We start from the raw sequence: 18,492 nt of genomic DNA, 5'->3' as shown, positions 1-18,492 counted from the left end.
CGGTTATTGTGCCGAACATACCGAATACCGAACATATAACGAATATTAGGCCCACTTCTATCTAAAACTGAGTTTTCTGATATACTTTTTAACAGACAATCTTAGTTTAGATTGGACTGCACTGGTGGTATCAGAAAACATCACAAGTGCTAGCATGCCATTGCAAAGGCAATATAAAACGAATATTAGGCCATTATTATCATTAGAACTAGATTCCACTACATTTCCAAAACTACACCTTTATTAAACTTTTTCTATTGTAAATGTGCTTAAGAATAAATGTCTTATTATTATTTTTTCATCAATATATATATTAAAACTCATTACATTTAATTATAATAATTATAATTTAAAAAAAAATCAGCACGGTAAAATGAAAATAATGCATAATTATAATAGAATCTGCCTGTAAAGAAGAACAATGTAGTAAACAGCAACCAGAACAGTATTCAGTTCCTACGTATATCGTATTAAATTTTGTATACAGGGTGACTTGTTGATAATAATAATTTTCTTAAACACAAAAAAACGCACTAAAAATGTACACTACCGACTTGTCTTTTTGCCTAATTGTATAATCAAAGAAAAATGTGAGACATGATTTTGTAAGCCTCCTTATCTTGTAACGCACCGTACGAACGCGAGTTACGCCAACAAAATACGCGTCAACACTGACAAATTCTGTGTACACAAAATGTGTCGTATCTTCTTATCAATAATATGCCTAATATTAGTGGACAATTTAGTGATAAACGGCTTGTCATTCCTCTGTTCACTAGCTGCCGTATCGGGCACCATAATAAGACAAGTGTAAAGGTGGTTTTTCACCGGTGAGCTGAGACGAGGATTGAAATTCGTACAACAAAATTTCAATTCGAGGTTTTTTCTGAACTGTTTACTGTGATTCCTTGCTGATAAATGTGGTGACTTCCATATGAGAAGACTATCGGCCATGGTCGGCCAATTTCGAAATTGCATTCGCACGACTCACAATGCCATAAGACCAAAAAAGGCATTTGAGCGCTATCGCGTTTAGAGATACATATAATGGTCACGTTAGTGATACCCTACATTAAACTGCACGCATGCTGCCCGTCTGATAGCAGCTTTGGCATGTCTTTAGAGGTCATTCACCTGACTTTCATCCCGGGAATCTGTCTCAAAAAATTTCAGTTTCGAATTGTTTAGAATTTTTGAGACTCGAGGCGAATGTTTTCGAGACTTTTAAAACTAGGTCATTTAAGTAAAAAGTATTAAAAAGTCTACTAAACCATTTATTTTTCATTTTGGCGACATTAACGTGGCAACACTATAGAGTACAACTAATAATAATAATAATAATAATAATAATAACGCTCACACTCAACATAGCCCCGCACTAGGGAAACCCTGTGTCGCGGGGGCCATGGACACACACATAGACAACCACAAATTACACAAGGCCATACAAATTATGTAGGCCATACAAATATTTCTCCCAGCCCGGGAATCGAACCTGGGACCTCTGCGTGGCAGTCCGGCATGGTAACCGTTCGGCCACGGAGGCAGTTAAACTAAGTATAGTTTGTAGCGATTGAAGAACGGTATTAACAAAATCAGGTCCCCTCTATCTAAAACTATACTAAACACCCTTTGTTTCTTGCGTACCGCACTATAAAAATTAAAAAAAATAACTTTCATAAATAATTTCTCATTTTATAATTTGTGTCAATAAAGAATCTTAATTCAAATATCTCAGCAACGAGACTCGCTATTTCTGACACGGAAACACAGAGAAACTGCAAGCCCTTCTAACTAGCAACTAACAAGCCTCTCACAAAGATCTGAGGGGACTGCCACTACGCCCTTCACCCTGAAACATAAGTTGACCAGTCTCATGTTCCTGTAATTTCACGAGCACCCTCACCCTTCAAAACCGGAACGCAGTAATGCTCTCATTACTGCTTGGCGGCTTCTGCCTGTTTCTACAAGTAAGGCAGTACTTCCTTGGGCGAATTCTTTCACAAAGAGCTCTACTGATCCTCTACTTCTTCTGCTTAGGTCAGGCAGCTACAAGGACAGTTACCACTTTCCATCTGGTGAATTATCTAATTCTGGCTTACTTAAATGCTGTAACCTAGCCATGTAATCCTTCAATACGTGTTATTGATAAGTTTGTGTACACAGTTCGTGTATAGAAACGACACGAATTCTCGCACAGACCCGATGACTTTTCTTAGCCCTTAGAGACACGGTGTGCGCTGTAGGACCAAAGTCGTTAGGGGGACACGGGTTTATTCGCTGAAACATAGCCGTCTAATCCTTTAATATGTGTTCTTGATAAGTTTTATAAGTAAATTAATTCAATTTGTGACAAATTGGCGTGTCTAGAATTAATTAATAACGACCAGCGGCGATAAAGCAAACGTAGATTCGTTTAATCATTGTTATAATATTTTCCGTAACACTATCGTTGAGTTATCTCGAAAATAAATCATAGTTAACAAGATAGAGAAATAACTGTCAAATATAATAAATAAATTATAATACCTGCGATATTTCGGAAGCCGAGATATCTTTTTTACAAAGTTTTGTCGTTGCCGACTCTTAGGGAGTCACATACAACTCTCATACATCTCGCACACAAAAATAGCGACTAAGTAAGTAATTGTAATGTAATGGATTTCCCTATGACATGTAATTTCTAAAATTGTTATTGTGTTCATGTTAATTATTATTATTTTATTTTCTAATTTGAATTTTAATTATTATTTTATTAATCGTAAATTTTTAGTTACTTAATTTTTTACTTTTGACTAAATTATTATTACTTCGGTGAATTTTAAATTATGTATTCTAAATATTTTGTCATCTCGATTTTGAACATTTTAATGTACACTTCATATACAATACACCATATATTCACCATACACTCGGTTGTTACTAATATAGTATAAGGTTGTTTACTAACAAACTATGGAAACTATGGTGCCTGAAAAATAAAAAATATTTTTATTTTATTTATTATTTATTCAGTGTATACGAGAAGGACACTATGACCATCTTAGTCAGGTCTTAACCCCAGATCAGCCTGTTCGCACTGACGTCATCCGGTTCTCTATGAGGCTAGTGCCTTAGGTAAGCAGTAATTAAAAAATATTACTAGTTATATTTGGACTTATTCTTCCATAGTTGCTATACTTATTTAAATATTTGTAAGGAGAAGCTGAATATGTTGGTTATTTAAGAATCTCATTGTTTTTATGTACATGTAACACGATTTTTTGATACAAATTTATTTTTTTTATTTTGTTTAATAGTCTGTTAATATGTAAGTACTTTATTTATTTCGCAAATGCCGTGCGTGGCTGTCATGAGAATACAAATTTGATCCTATTATAACGCATGTTAACTTTAAACATCTTCACATTTTGTATTCTGTAGCTATGCCAAAAATAAATAAATAAACAAATACACTTCGTATAATAACGCTGTATGTGCAAGTATTAAGTCTACATTCCAGATTACTAGTCCATACTGCCTCAATTAAAATTTTTCCCGTATTAATGGCTTTACATTTGAAAAATGTATGTCGTATACAATACATGTTCTATTTAGTTCACTTGATATAAAAAAAAATCATTATTAAATACAGCGGTTTTTTCTATGTATACTTTTGTGTTTTCTTTTCTATCGTGAAACTGTTTAGAACCGTATAGTAGTTAGCGTACATCCTCAATTTTACTATATATTTTTTCCAACGGGATTGATTCAATACTTTCTCTGTTGTGCGGAATCAACCAAAGCCATTTGAGGTTAGAGTATAGACTCTTAAGTCCATGAATTATATCTCGAACACATTCAACTGAATATAAACTGTTTTGTACATCCAATAAAAAAAAATTATAACGATAAGAAAACCAATCACAAAAGCTTGCTTATCCTATATTGTTAATGTCGTAAAAACAGATTTTGTTAATTATTCAAAATTTTAGTTTTTTTTTTCAAATTCAAATTACTTTTTTTTTAATAAAATGAAAAAGAATTGATTTATTATTTAAACTGGTCATTACCGGCAAATCACTTTCAAAAAAATTTAGATAAAAAAGACATTGTTACACTTCGTCTAAGATAACCATGCCTGAAGTGCTTCTAAATAGTCTATACTAGTTGCACCTTAAACCATTATGAGCACAAAGAAAAGGAGCGACATTTTTGTGTGCGGTATAAGTACTACAGTACAGTGCATGAACGAGTTAAGTAAATAATCTCTACTTATACTACTTGACGTAACTTATAATTAGACGAAATCTAATTATAAACAAATAGGTAACACAATAGAACTATGCAACTTGGTTATGTTCAAATTGAAGATATGGCAGTGATTCAGATGACGGACGGTATATAGCTTTGTTACATCCTACGTAGTTGTAACCTCGTTGTTTAATTATAATTATCTATTAAAAAAAAGATAAGAACATTTCACAATTGATAACTTTTAAAGTGTACAAGCAAAACCACGATTCACATTTTCTAGTTTTATGATGAACTGAACAAGAACTTTCTATGCCGATTAATTTTAACCACAGAGTGCGCGTGCGTCCGTTGCGCGTGCCGAGGTCGTACTGGTTTGATACCTAAAGCGGTTTGTATGAATAGTTGCTAAAAGATCGGGTATACAGGGTGTTTCAAAAATAACACGCCAGAGCGACATCGCGACACTGACACAGAGTGACACGGTGAGCTATATACCTACCAGAAAATAATATTTTGACCCTAGTAAAAGTCTTTTAGTTTTCGAGATACAGGCCCTTTTTTATTTTTTTGCAAAAACTACTCTTTGTTGGGTTTTATGCTATTATTGCCATGGTTAGCTCCAGACGGTTGTTATTTTTATTTTTCGAGTATTCTGAATAGTTTTTCCAGGTACAGCTACTAATATTTTACTGAGAAATATCATAAACTATGAAAAAAGTGATTAATTTGGTATACCTCGTACCCTTGTAAAAAGTTAAACATTAACTTTGAATAGCTAGTGTGAAAAAAAATTGTATGAAACTGAATTTATAAACGATCTTAAAAACTACTCCACTTAATGCACAATCAGGAATGTACAATACTATTGAAATTTTTGACCAGAACTTAGTCATTTAATTTTTTTTCAACATCAACACCCTACTAGCCGAATTGGTTTCTAAACAAAAATTGTGTTAAATTATTGAGCTTTATGACTAACTACTCTGTCGCTAGGCCCCGGGTAGTAAAAAATGAGCGAGAGGTATGACCCTTATTTGTTATCTCTGTCTTACGTCGGTATCGGTTGCCAGGTGGGATCGGGTCGGGTTGGGCCCGTAGTACCCGTTAGTACATACCTTTGTGTTTTGTGCTACGTACGCGTTTTTCGATTTATCGCTGCTTCCGTTTCTACACTTTCGACGACTTGGCATCACTTTGGACTTTGATTTGATAACAATCGGAAAAGTTTTTTTAGTAATCATATCAACAACTTGGCATTACTTTGTACCCTGATTTGCTTACTATTTGGACCGTGTTGTTTGTGTGTGATCGACGGCTGCGCCTCCGGATATTGCCTTTATACAGTTAAAATGGCAGATCAACAGAATATCGTTGGAGCAAACCCCGAATTCACTCATAGTGATTACGCTGACATGTACCTAATTTACGGCGAAACTAGACATGTTTCTGCTCGCGGCATCGTATCGTTAAATGCAAGATTAGCAGCAAGATTGTATGCGGTAAGATTTCCTAACCGTAGGCCACCGACCCATGAGACCATAATAAGAGTTGATGCTGCATACAGAGAGGGTAGGAACCCTGGCCATCGTGGTGGAGGCAAACCTCGTACCATCGCAGACGAAATAGTTTTGCAGGAAGTGTCAAGAGATCCGTCCACTTCAGTTCGCCTGATAGAAATACGGACTGGCATTTCAAAGTCTACGGCACAGCGAATTTTAAAAAGGCACCGATACCACCCATACCATATTCAGAGAGTTCAAACTTTACTGCCGAGCGATTACGCTAAACGCATACAGTTTTGTCAACAAATGCTTCAAAAGCACAGTGAAGACCCCAACTTTTTTAATACGATTTTGTGGAGTGATGAATCAGCATGTCGCAGAGATGGCTATGTAAACCTCCACAATATCCGTAGCTGGCAGTTAGAGAACCCGCACGAGAGAAGAGAAGATCGGTCCCAACACCAGTTTAAAATTAATTTATGGACCGGAATTTTCAATGGGGAAATATTTGGTCCAGTTGAACTGCCTCCGACTCTAAATGGCGAAAATTATTTAGAGTTTTACAAAACCATTTGCCAAACCTTCTCGAAGATGTGCCAATAGCATTACTAAGAAGAATGTGGTTTCAAAATGATGGGTGCCCACTACGCTCGCGACGTCCGAACGCACCTCGACCAGACGTTCCCACGAAGATGGATTGGCCGATTGGGACCAATTTTGTGGCCACCGAGATCACCTGATCTGAACCCCCTCGACTTCTTCTATTGGAGGTGCTTAAAAGATAAAGTTTATTCCAAAGCTATCACTACAGAAACCTAACTACGACGACGAGTCTATAAAGCAGCTCGAGAAATTTCTCAAATGAGTTTGAGGCGTCTGAGAAGCTCATTCGTCAAAAGATGTCGCATGTGCATTAGAGTCAGAGGGAGGCAGTTTGAACACTTGCTATAATATCTAATAAAAATTAAATTATTTAAATTTTATTGTTTTATTTTCCATTAAGTAAAAACGGCGACAAATCAAGCGACACACAAAGGCACTCTACCACGATATTAGTAGCTAAATCCGCATGCTTTTGGGAAGTTTGATTTGTCACAGTTTGTTTGTACCAGTTCAGAGAGAGAAAGAAAAGCCTAGTAACTATCTCACTCCTTTATTACAAATACAACGTGGGAAGAAGATTGATGCGCCGTTACCTAGCGCTTAGCAATTAATTCATTTAAAAGTTTAAATTTAATTTTGTTTAGAAACTGATTAGGCTGGTAGGGTGTTATGACGAAAAATAAATTAAATGACTATGTTCTTGTGAAAAATCTCAATAATATTGTACCATTCCTGATTCTGCATTAAGTGGAGCAATTTTTAAGATCATTTGCAAATTCAGTTCCATACATTTTTTTTTCACACTAGTTACTCAAAGTTAACGTATAACTTTTTACAAGGGTACGAGGTATACCAAATTAATAACTTTTTTCACATTTTATGACATTTATCAGATAAAATATTAGTTGCAGTACCTGGAAAAACTATTCAGGTTACCTGAAAAATAAAAACAACTACCATCTGGAGCTAACAATGTAATAGTAGCAAAAAACTCAACAAAAAGTAGAGTTATTCCAAAAAAATAAAAAAGTGCAAATATCTCGAAAACTAAAAGACTTTTACTAAGGTGAAATTATTATTATTATTTTTTTTTTTTTGGTAGGTATATAGCTCACCTACCCACAGTGTCGCTCTGGCGTGTTATTTTTGGGACACCCTGTATGTATATTATATGTACGTATGAGTGCTTTATACGTATAGAAGATCCTAAAGACTCGTCCACCATTGACTCTGTACTGAGGATTATAATACTATCGATCTTAAATCTCTACAGATCATACTAAGCGCCACTTTGCGATTGTTGCAATGTGTAAGATACTAGTTTCATTGTTTAAAAAACACCTGGGGGCCTACTATGAGCTCTTTAGAGCAGTCCTGTTTGAGCCCGTAAGTTGGATTGCCAGTCAAATTCGTACTATGACCTCACAAAAATAATTCACTCTCCATGCAGTTTACGTTCCCCATTCGAAATACGTTCACCTTTTCTTTCATAGTAAAATCGTATCATGACGTGCCATTTGCAAATAGCGGTCTCATCATGAAGTATATAACCAGAAATAGAGACGAAATAAGGGCCATATATTCCTGGTAACACATTAGCGATACAGCTCTTATAAATATCAACTCTCATTTGCGCTGAAATATAGACAGGCCAGCTACTGACCTGTGTGTACGTCTCCGTATATTCCAAAAAATATTCTGTATTTATTGTAATAAAGATAATATCTCTAACAATGCCGGGCTGTTCTATTCAGTGGTGTGGGAAAAACTGCAAAACATCTAATTATAAAACAAACGGAATCACATTTCATCGGTAAATAAATATTAAATATGATTAAATATGTAATTTTGCAATTTTCAAAATTTCCATTATAACAAAGCTCAACTTAACTGGTCGATTTGAAGTGAAACAACCGTCAATTGTTTCGAACTCGGGCTAGCCAATCGTATAATATATTTTTCGTATGTAATATATGTTCAGTTTCAGTTTCATAATTATTTGTTATCTTTTTTGGTTATATAGCCAATTAACAATAAGTAACATGTTGACATCTATCAAGAGCGAGATGGAACTACATACTAAATCATATGAAAGAAATGGCCAGGCCACCCGGCCATAGATAAATGTGTGTGTATCGCCTTTTTACCGGTTCCCTGGCCACTCGTTTTTAAATTTTGAATCGTTCTTTAATTCCTTTGCCTCGCCATTCTGATTTTGTATCGTTACATCGTCTCTCCTCGGTCGATCCGGCCGGGGCGACTGACGAGTGGCCAGGAACCGGAAAACAGGCGATAAAAAGGTGGGATGACGATGTAAGGAGGTCACGTCGTTACAGATGTACTAACCTGGGAGCGTTCGAGCCGATACTTTAACCGATTGTGTTCAAAATGAGAATAATTATATTTTTTAAATAATTTTATTATTGATTATATTTATTACGTTATATTGTAATATCGGCAATTTTTCGATCATACTTTACAATTTGTCGTAAGACAAAATTACATGTCATGTCTAGTCATTATCATTGAAATGAATAAGGTGAGTTTGTAATTTGATAACATAATTGGAACGTATCTTGTATTCGTACATGTTCATTGATTAATGCGTGATTAAAGTCAAATTTGGCACCATTTAAAACTTATTTTACGATTTTCACTAATTTAATAAAATTATTAAAATGATTGAAATGCAATTTAAAAATTGCAATTACATTCATATCAATAATTTATCAACAATGTTCTGTAGATGGGAAACTCGAACTGAACTATTAAAAAATGCTCAATAGTTAATAGCATTTTTAATACAGTTGCTCAAAACGTGGTATTTTTCGCACTACAAATCGTGCGGAAGGTTGGATTTCTCGCACTAGTGCTTTTTACTTTTCCAGTTTTTTTTTTATTTACCGTTGTTTTAAGTCTTAAACATAGAACTAAAGAGATTGTATATTTATTTCATATTTATGTGCTTTGTGACGTAAGTCATTCGTCATTAAAACTTATATTTATTTACAAATACTATATAATGAACGTATCGAGTGGAGGTCCACAGTCTCTGCCTACCCCTGAATGGGTGACAGGAGAGATTTTTATGTATATATTTGTTCTATGTATTACAGATAAATTATGTATCTCACTACCGTGCACGGGTTCCTAAAGAAGTTTAAACAAAAGTACCAGGACTTCATAATAAGAAAAGTGGTTACAGACCGATATTACAGAAAATAAACAAAAACAGCACGTTAGAACTAGATTTCCATAGACTTTTAAATAATGGTTGCAGTGGTTGTATTTTATTATTTTAATTTACTAGCAGAAAATGAGATTTTTTTAAATACTTTTTTATTTTACTTTCAATGTAGTTTTTTCGCAAATGTATTAAAAAACGTCGTTTGATACACGTGCGGATTTGTCATTTTCACTTGTCTCGAGTCTTGACCCTCGCCTCTGGCTCGGGCCAAGAAGCCTCGAGACTCGTGAATAATGACTAACTTTCCGCACTTGTATCAAAAATAACTATTATTTATTGACAATTATATATTTAAAAAAAAGCCTAAAAAGATAACAAATAATAATGAAAGTGAAAATATAATAAAAGTTAAAAGAAATTTCTTAAAAATGTAACAAATCTTCGACATTTTCAAAAAAAGTTAGTCACGGAGCAACTTTTTTTGAATTGCTTATTTTGACAGATTTCACTATGAAAGAAATGGTGAAGTGATTTCGGATGGGGAACCTAAACTGCATGGACAGTGAATTATTTTTATGAGGTCATAGTACGAATTGAACAAGCTATCCAACTTACGGGCTTAAACAGGATTGCTATAAGAGCTCATAGTAGGCCTCCTGGACTAAATTTTAACACTACTGCGATCTCACCTCGCTTCGCAGACGTTTAAAATTCCCTAATCAAATCTCGGTTTAAACCATGTTTAAACTCGAATAGGGTCCGAGCAGAGGACCGCTTATGGATTGAAACAGCACTATTCATCACTAGTCGTCAAATTACTGCAAATAACGTTCAATTGGCCTTAATGAATAGGGTCATCGGTTCGATTCGCGGTGGCATCGTTTTTGTAATAAGCAATCAATGGTAAAATTGCGACTGAGAAAATTCATAATTTTTGTAAACGTTTAAACTGCATGATAGCGTCCCCGTAAGAATTCTCCGCAACACCACTGACCTGTTTCCTGAGTCGTATCTGCGATTAGTTTGAACGTTATGCAAGTGACATAAATATCAATATGCTGTGGTTTCAAAAAGAGTCTAAAGGCGCTTTTCCAGCGGCGAAGCGAGAATTGAAATCTCATTGGCCTATTCCACCAAAAATTTAAATTTATTTTATTTTCCTACAAAAGTATATAAGTAATCTTATTATATAATAATGTATGTATTTATTATTGTTTGTATATTTACTTCATTGATGAGTAGTGAATTTATTTAAAACCACTTTCATTACAATATGTTCTTTGGTTGCACCCCCCATTAGTTGTCGATTAAATTTCTAAAGCTGCCTGGATGAAATTGCTACTTGAACGATTCTTGAACAGGGCACGGCTAGTCAAGATATTAAATATAATAAAATTAAACAAAATAAAATAACAATTTAGAATGGAAATTGAAAGGCATAAACAAAAAAAATCAAATATTTAAAATTGATGTCAAAATAATTTAAGACTTAAAAGCAAATAAACGTTGTACAGAAGGCCGAGAGAATATATTACATTATTAATTATCGTCTAGTCAAAAATTACATGTAAATTATTTTGACATAACTTCGTCTAGCGATAAACGCGCGGCTGAAGTAACATGTTAACAAAAGCTACATAATCATTAATAAATTATTTAGTTTAAAATGCTTATTACTACTTGCAATAAATAAATCAGATCAAAAAGAAATAAGTTACTGATTCGATATTCGATTCGAGTGTATAATAATAAAAAAAAACAAAATAGCAACACTAAAGGACGGTGGTCAAAAAGAAAGAAAGAAGAGAAGTGAATTAACTGGCGAAAAGCTATCTATTTACGGGTTTTAAGGGATTATATACCGGATTACAATTAAAATAATAATAATATAGTAAACGCATTGACTTACAAATAAATGGACGACGGGTCTAATACAAAAACCACGAAAAAAATGTCCCAAGTCAACCTATTCGAAATTTAAATTGTTATGTCATCGCAGTATCGCGCTGTCCGTAGAACAAATGAAGACTAAAGCGGAGTGTCGCGCTCTGTATACGATTTTAGCGCCTTACAAGTGCGGACACTTTTTAGCGCGGACCCGACGTCCATATAATTGTAAGTCAATGAGTAAACGGCACACACTCATAGCCCCGCACTAGGGAAACACCCTGTCGCGGGTACCATGGACACACATATAGACAACCACAAATTACACCCAAACTCACGAGATAAATAAACGACGACCATACAAATATTTCTCCCGGCGCAGGAAACGAACCTGGGACCTCTTCAATCCAGCATGGTAACCGTCCAGCCACAGAGGCAATTAATGTGTATTAGGTCTATTGTTTTATTTTAAAATTATATGCTTATACTTGGTCAAGGAACTCGCTATAAACCGTGAGGAGTGGAGGAGGCTACACAAAAAAAGAACCTGGCTCTTAAATATGACCATAATGATTATACTCATAAACGTGTCCCGTAATTATTATTTATTCAAGAAGAAGAATCAGATGAAGCAATCTTTTTTTTTAATGTTAAATCGTGTATACCTCACAATCTCGCGAAAAATCTTGTTAACGTTGCAGAGTTAATAACTCTAAGTAGGCAGTAATACGGTTTATTAATATTTAAATTCTCGTCTCGCATATCCTCGTTAATCAAGACCATTTCCACCGAAGATGCGCTAGGACAGAATTGAAACTTCGCCACACAAATTTCAATCGTCGTCTCGCTTCTCCGGTGGAAAAGCACCTTTAAAGATGTTTACGGCACAGGCAACGGGAACCAGTAGCCGACAGTTGCTTGTACTTATTAACCAATGCCGTTAAAGGGCTAGATCATATGTTTATTATAAACACACAACAAGAGACAGTGTTAGCTGCAATGTCCACTTGCAAACAAAACTATTATGCGAAAGGAATGGCTGCAAGTTTAATGACATCTACCAATCAATGACAGTAAGCAATCACTAACCTGTTCTTGTGTCAATATGAGCTGTTCCCCAGGTCTTCTACGCTTGGGGCTGGATTCGGGCGTCTCGACCGGTGAGAACCAGTTGACTGTGGATTCGCCGTACGTCGATTGCACCCCTGGCGGACGGAGGGGGCTGGCGCGTTCGTTGCAGGTATTGAGAAGAGGGGTCCGTTCTGATGTGTGACCACCTATACAAAAAAAGACCAATTAAGCGGAAGTGAGACCCAAAACCCACCTCCGCAGTCCTTGAAGACAAAAGTCTTCGAGCAAAGGGTGTTGCCAGCTATGACCTATGGCTCTGAGACGTGGTCACTTAGTATGGGCCTCATAAAAAAGCCAAAGTCACTCAACGAACTATGGAGCGAGCATCCATATCTATAAATCCGTAGAAGAACGTAAGTCACCAACGTAGTTCAAAGGAATAACAAGTTGAAGTGGCAGTGGGTAGTGCACCTAACTCGAAGAACTGACAGCCGGTGGTAGAAAGTTTCTTGAATAGAGACCACGAACAGAAAGGAGTTTAGAGGAACGGCCCCCTACTAGATGGACGGATGACCTGGTAACGGCGGCGGGTAACATATGGATGCACGCCACGTCCGATCGACTAGTCTGGAAATCTTTGGAGCCTAGATTTTAGGATAGGGGGTTCGCCCCTCACGTCCCCTATCCACGCACAGTGATTATGTGTGAAATTAATACGGGTAACCGATCACAAATTCGATTTTTTTTAACCGAATTATAACGAAACCGTTGTTCTTTCAGGTTATGTTGGATGTTCATCGCAAAGACAACATTTTCCTCTCAAAATTACTTTCGAGGTTATGAAAATTCGAGGAAACGTTATTTCTAGAAAATGTCATTTCGGATTACTAATAGGTAACCATTAATATGAATAAAATAAGAACGGGCGAAGAAAATTTGACATATATCCGACGTCGACAAGCGTCCCATGGCGACTGACGGGGCAGCGGGCGGCGCGGCGTGTCGTTAAACCGCTGAGCAATTTTCAGATTTCGGAATAAATGTGAATTTAATAAGTAATAGTCATAATAGTGGTAATACCCCTACATCTCAAAGTCAAAATCTTCGAACAGTGTGTTCATGCCTGTGCATAGACAAGCACGGGCATGACAGACTGTTCGGAAAGCATGACTCTTACAAAGAAGTCCGTCGATAAGTTCCGAGTCGTGCAGAGGGACATGTAGAGAGCAATTCTCGGATTTACCCTGCGAGATAGAGAAAGCAATGCTTGGATCCGAAATAGGACCAAAGTTAAAGATGTCATGGCTATCCCGGCGAAGAAAACGGCGTGGGCGGGGCACATTGCGAGAATAGACGAGAGGCGCTGGACATGGCGAGTACTTGAGTGGAGATCCAGAGCGGACATCAGAGGGCGTGGCAGACCACCGCAGCGCTGGACGGACGACATCCGACGACACGGAGGTCAAGACTGGATGAGTCGGGCACAAGACCGCCAAGAGTGTAAGAATAGGAATAGGGAATAGGCCTACACCCAACATTGGATAACAAAACGGCCGCCATGATGATGATGAGTCATGATAGTAAGTGACGGAACGAACAAGTCGTGCGCTAGATGGTAAGTGACACGCCTGTCCATAACAGTTGCAGTGCCACTCAGAGCTTTAAACCGCAAAGATCTGAGGGGCACTGCCACTGCGTCCGACACCCTGAGATATAAGTTGACAAGTCCGATGTGCCTGTAATTCCACCAGCACCTTTTCTACTGTCGTTCCAGTCACGACACTTTAAACTGCACCACTAGCTGTCGTCACAAGACAATGGGAACGCGCTCTTAATGTTAGTGGTGAATTTCATTAAATAAATAATTTATTTTACTCTCACAAAAAAAAACATCTTTACTCACAGCAAACACGCCAGACGCACTACTCTGACAGGGCAGGCAGTAGGTTAATTAAAAAATCATATATCGACCCCTCCTACGTAAAGTATCGTATGTCGAAATTGCCAAATTTATAGGGGAGCATTAAGTTTTGAATTCTCAGAAATGAGCGTAACACGTGCCTTTAGCATTTCTTAGTTTTATCGAGTTCTTAGGTTTTCGCGATTGTTACACATACGAAATGAAACTATTTTTCCGGATTTAAATCGCGTATATTTGTTTTTTCAAACAAACCGACGTTTCGGGCCCTTTACAGGTCCCATGGTCACGGTGGACCAGGTTGGGACCTGTTGATGACATCTTTAACTTTGTCCTATTTCGGATCCAAGCATTGCTTTTTCGGTCTCGCAGGGTAAATCCGAGAATTGCTTTCTACATGTCCCTCTGCACGACTCGGAACTTCTCGACGGATTTCTTTGTAAGAGTCATGCTTTCCGAACAGTGTGTCATGCTCGTGCTAGTCTATGCACAGGCATGAACACACTGTTCGAAGATTTTGACTTTGCGATGTAGGGGTATAACCACTATTATGACTATTACTTATTAAATTCACATTTATTCCGAAATCTGAAAATTGCTCAGCGGTTTAACGACACGCCGCGCCGCCCGCTGCCCCGTCAGTCGCCATGGGACGCTTGTCGACGTCGGATATATGTCAAATTTTCTTCGCCCGTTCTTATTTTATTCATATTAATGTTTACCTATTAAAAATAGTTTCATTTCCTATTTCTTAGTTTTATTCGGCAAAACTCGTTACTCACATATTCGAGTACTATAAAATCCTAGATATCGGTTAGATGATCTACGATAATCTATTAGATGATCACTCTATGTCAGTAATGAGTGAATTCAGAACTTTAAAACGCTCCGCTGTAAACTTGGCAATTTCGACATACGATCCTTTACGTAGGAGGGGTGGAATTACCATATACATTATTACCTATAGCTTCTAATATATATTTAGCCTGCTGCTCTTGCGGCAGCACACGGAAGTCCAGGAACCACGTCTCGCCCCAGGATAGCGTGAACGAAGCCAGGATTAGGAAGACTTGGTAGACAGGCGTGGACGCATTGGGCCACTGTTAATGACAGAAAGAGGAAATTATTAAAAATTACTTAATAAAATAAATGTGAAATTACTCCACTAGTTAGTTATAAAACAAAGATCGAACACTTGAAAAAAATCACTTCAATCCGGTTGCATTCGAACCAACGTCTCCCAGCAAACTGTTCCAGAAGCTATGCCAACTAAGTCACAGAACGACCCAACAGACTTCACGAATTTTTCCATGTGTTTGTTGCAGATCTTTCAGTAGCAGTAAGGCTCCCTGTGAAAGAGTTCGTCCAGGTAAGTACTGCCACCTTATTTATTTCTGCCGCCAAGCAGTAATGTGATCATTACTGTGTTCCGGTTTTGAAGGGTGGGGGTGCTGGCAAAATACCATAAAGATAAAAGTCCCATGTGCCTGTAACATGGGACTTGTCAACTTATGTTTCAGGGTGACTCCGACTCCGTCCAATATTGCCTCCGAAGTTCCGTAATTATTGATACACAACCATAGACAAAAAATGCGATACTTCCTGGACTCTTTTATTTTTTAATTGTAGTTAAGCGACGTGCTCTTATAACGAAGATTATTCAAGTTGATAAATTTTGGTACGAAATGAAAAAAGTATAAATAATTATAATAGACTCTTATTGTTTATTATAATGAATCGTCGGATTCTTCTCCACATAAACGGGAATCATTACTTGAATCTTCATTAACATTAATTATTAATTCTTGAGCATACAAATTGTCAAACGCAACATCACGATCCCAATTAGAGAATATCTTTTATTTCACATTCACGATAATACTTCTTCATAAATAAAATTGATTGTTATGAAAAACCGAATCGGCAACGCATTAGGACATCACTAATTGATTTGACTTCCAGCTGTCAAAAGTTATTTAAATGGTTGGACGGAGTATTGTTGGCACGCGTCTGACGGTAACAAACCACTTTTACTGTATTTATTGTTCTGTGGGAAACCCTGTGTCGCGGGTACCATAGACAACCACAAATTACACTCATAGTCAAGAGAGAAATAAATGGAGGCCACAGAAATATTTCTCCCGGCCTGGGAATCGAACCCGGGTGATTCGGCCACAGAGGCAGAAGAAAAAGGTTTACGACCCCTGCTGCTTTGTTTACGTCTCGAGTAATTCTAAAAAAATAGTACAATATTTTAATACTCACGTCGTAAAAGAACACTTTTGATATTAAAAAGGCACAGGTACCTCCCGTTGATAGCTATAACAAATAAAGATTTTAAGTGGAAAATAAAATAACAAAAGTTCTTTCGCAGAGGTGCATCTTGAGAAATATTTTCGAACAACGTAAGCCATTTTTTAACCGACTTCAAAAAAGGAGGAGGTTCTCAATTCGACTGTATGTTCTTTTTTTTTTTGTATGTATGTTACGCGATAACTCCGGTATTTGTGAACCGATTTTCATTATTCTTTTTTTGTTGGAAAGGAGGTACTTCCATAGTGGTCCCATTACATTTTGAAGGAAATCATCCACCTCAAAGGGTGGCTGTTCACGCATGAAGATTCATTTTTATAAATAGCGTCTAACTTTAATTTAGGAGCAATTACTTTTAGCAATTATTTAGTTGATTTTGCTATTTCATCAATTCAAGGCATATTTCCCTCGATATACTTTGAGTAGTGTCGTAGTGAGAACCTATTTTTATTATCTCCAGTATCAAGTCCTGTACAGTGGCGAACTAGGGGATATTTCAATGAAACTTAGCAAATAGACGTAATTCCACGTGCTTTTGAGGTCGGTTTTTTTAGTACTCTGTACTGAGATTATTTTTTGTAATGATTTTAAATTTAATGTAGAATAGTTTCAAACAAAAAATGAGCAGTTTCTCTATTCAATTGTATTTTTTGATTTTGTTTTATTTGTATGTTACTCCGATATTTGTGAATAAAAGGTATGAAACCAATATTAAGGTACATACTCCTCAGTGTTCCACCTCTAAGAGTGGCAAAGTCGGTTTATTGATTTGCACCCACTTTCCGTTAACAGATTCCAATAAAACTTGGCAAATAGATGTAATTCCAATAAAAAAAAAACCGATAAGTAAACTTTTGAAGTCGGTTTTTTTAGCTCAAAGGAGTTGTATCCAAGCCCAAAAAGTCGGTCTTTTTTAATAAAAAGTTATAATTATTAAGTCTGAATTAATATGTTAATGGGCGTTAGATATTAAGCCTTAGTGTGGATAAAGGCGATATGGATAATGTGTGCAATAATTTTTTCACTTCTCATGCTCTAAAAGTACGTCAATATAGCCTTACGTAGCGGGAGGAAAGTGCGTCTATTAATCCAGAGTAAAAAGTACCTAATTTTTTAAATTACTTTGAGTAAACAAACTCAAACAACCAGTAGTACGCTCGGTTTTAGTTCCGCACCTTTTCCGCATAGACGGTGGCGCCATATTATTTTCCCGCGTTAGTGCGTTTTTTGTGTACAGAGACAGCAAACACACTAACGCTTGTGGTTGGAAAAAAACCGCCAAAACTTCATAATTGGACGTAGTTAAACAAAAAGGATCCAATGCACAACCAGTCACTTTCGTGATATGGCAGTTTGAAGTTTGAAAATGTTTCTCACTGTTGTTTTATTATCAAAACTTATAATGTTATGTAACCCCAGAGGTATTTATTTATAATAACGTACACACTCAACATAGCCCCGCACTAGGGAAACCCTGTGTCGCGGGTGCCATGGACACACACGTAGACAACCACAAATTACACCCAAACTCACGAGAGAAATGGCCTACATTTGGCCATACAAATATTTCTCCCGACCCGGGAATCGAACCTGGGACCTCTGCATGGAAGTCCGGCATGGTAACCGTTCGGCCACGAAAGCAGTTAATTTATAATTTATGTTTATATGTTGGATTTCTTTACTGATCTAAGAGGTTAGACTTTAGGAACCGTTTGGTACATATAACTCATTATTTGATAATTTTGTGGATTGGATCCTTTTTGCTTAACTGCGTC

General features: G+C 36.7%; 1 protein-coding gene across 1 annotated transcript in view; it reads right to left on the bottom strand.

The window, feature by feature from the left end:
• LOC113232688 (steroidogenic acute regulatory protein-like) overlaps nt 1–18,492 on the bottom strand; it is a 57,168-nt gene that overhangs the window by 23,614 nt on the left and 15,062 nt on the right. Inside the window, exons 5-7 of the mRNA XM_026467461.1 lie at nt 16,670–16,723; nt 15,366–15,504; nt 12,505–12,692 (exon numbers count right to left, since the gene is read on the bottom strand). Coding sequence (XP_026323246.1) covers nt 12,505–12,692; nt 15,366–15,504; nt 16,670–16,723 — 381 coding nt within the window. The remainder of the gene's footprint in view (nt 1–12,504; nt 12,693–15,365; nt 15,505–16,669; nt 16,724–18,492) is intronic.

Source organism: Hyposmocoma kahamanoa, unplaced genomic scaffold (assembly GCF_003589595.1).
Source record: "Hyposmocoma kahamanoa isolate Upper Pololo Valley unplaced genomic scaffold, ASM358959v1 77, whole genome shotgun sequence".
In the NCBI taxonomy this organism is placed as follows: Eukaryota; Metazoa; Arthropoda; class Insecta; order Lepidoptera; family Cosmopterigidae; genus Hyposmocoma; species Hyposmocoma kahamanoa.
The sequence above is the reverse complement of the archived record's forward strand: the minus strand, read 5'-3'. Positions and strand labels throughout refer to the sequence as shown.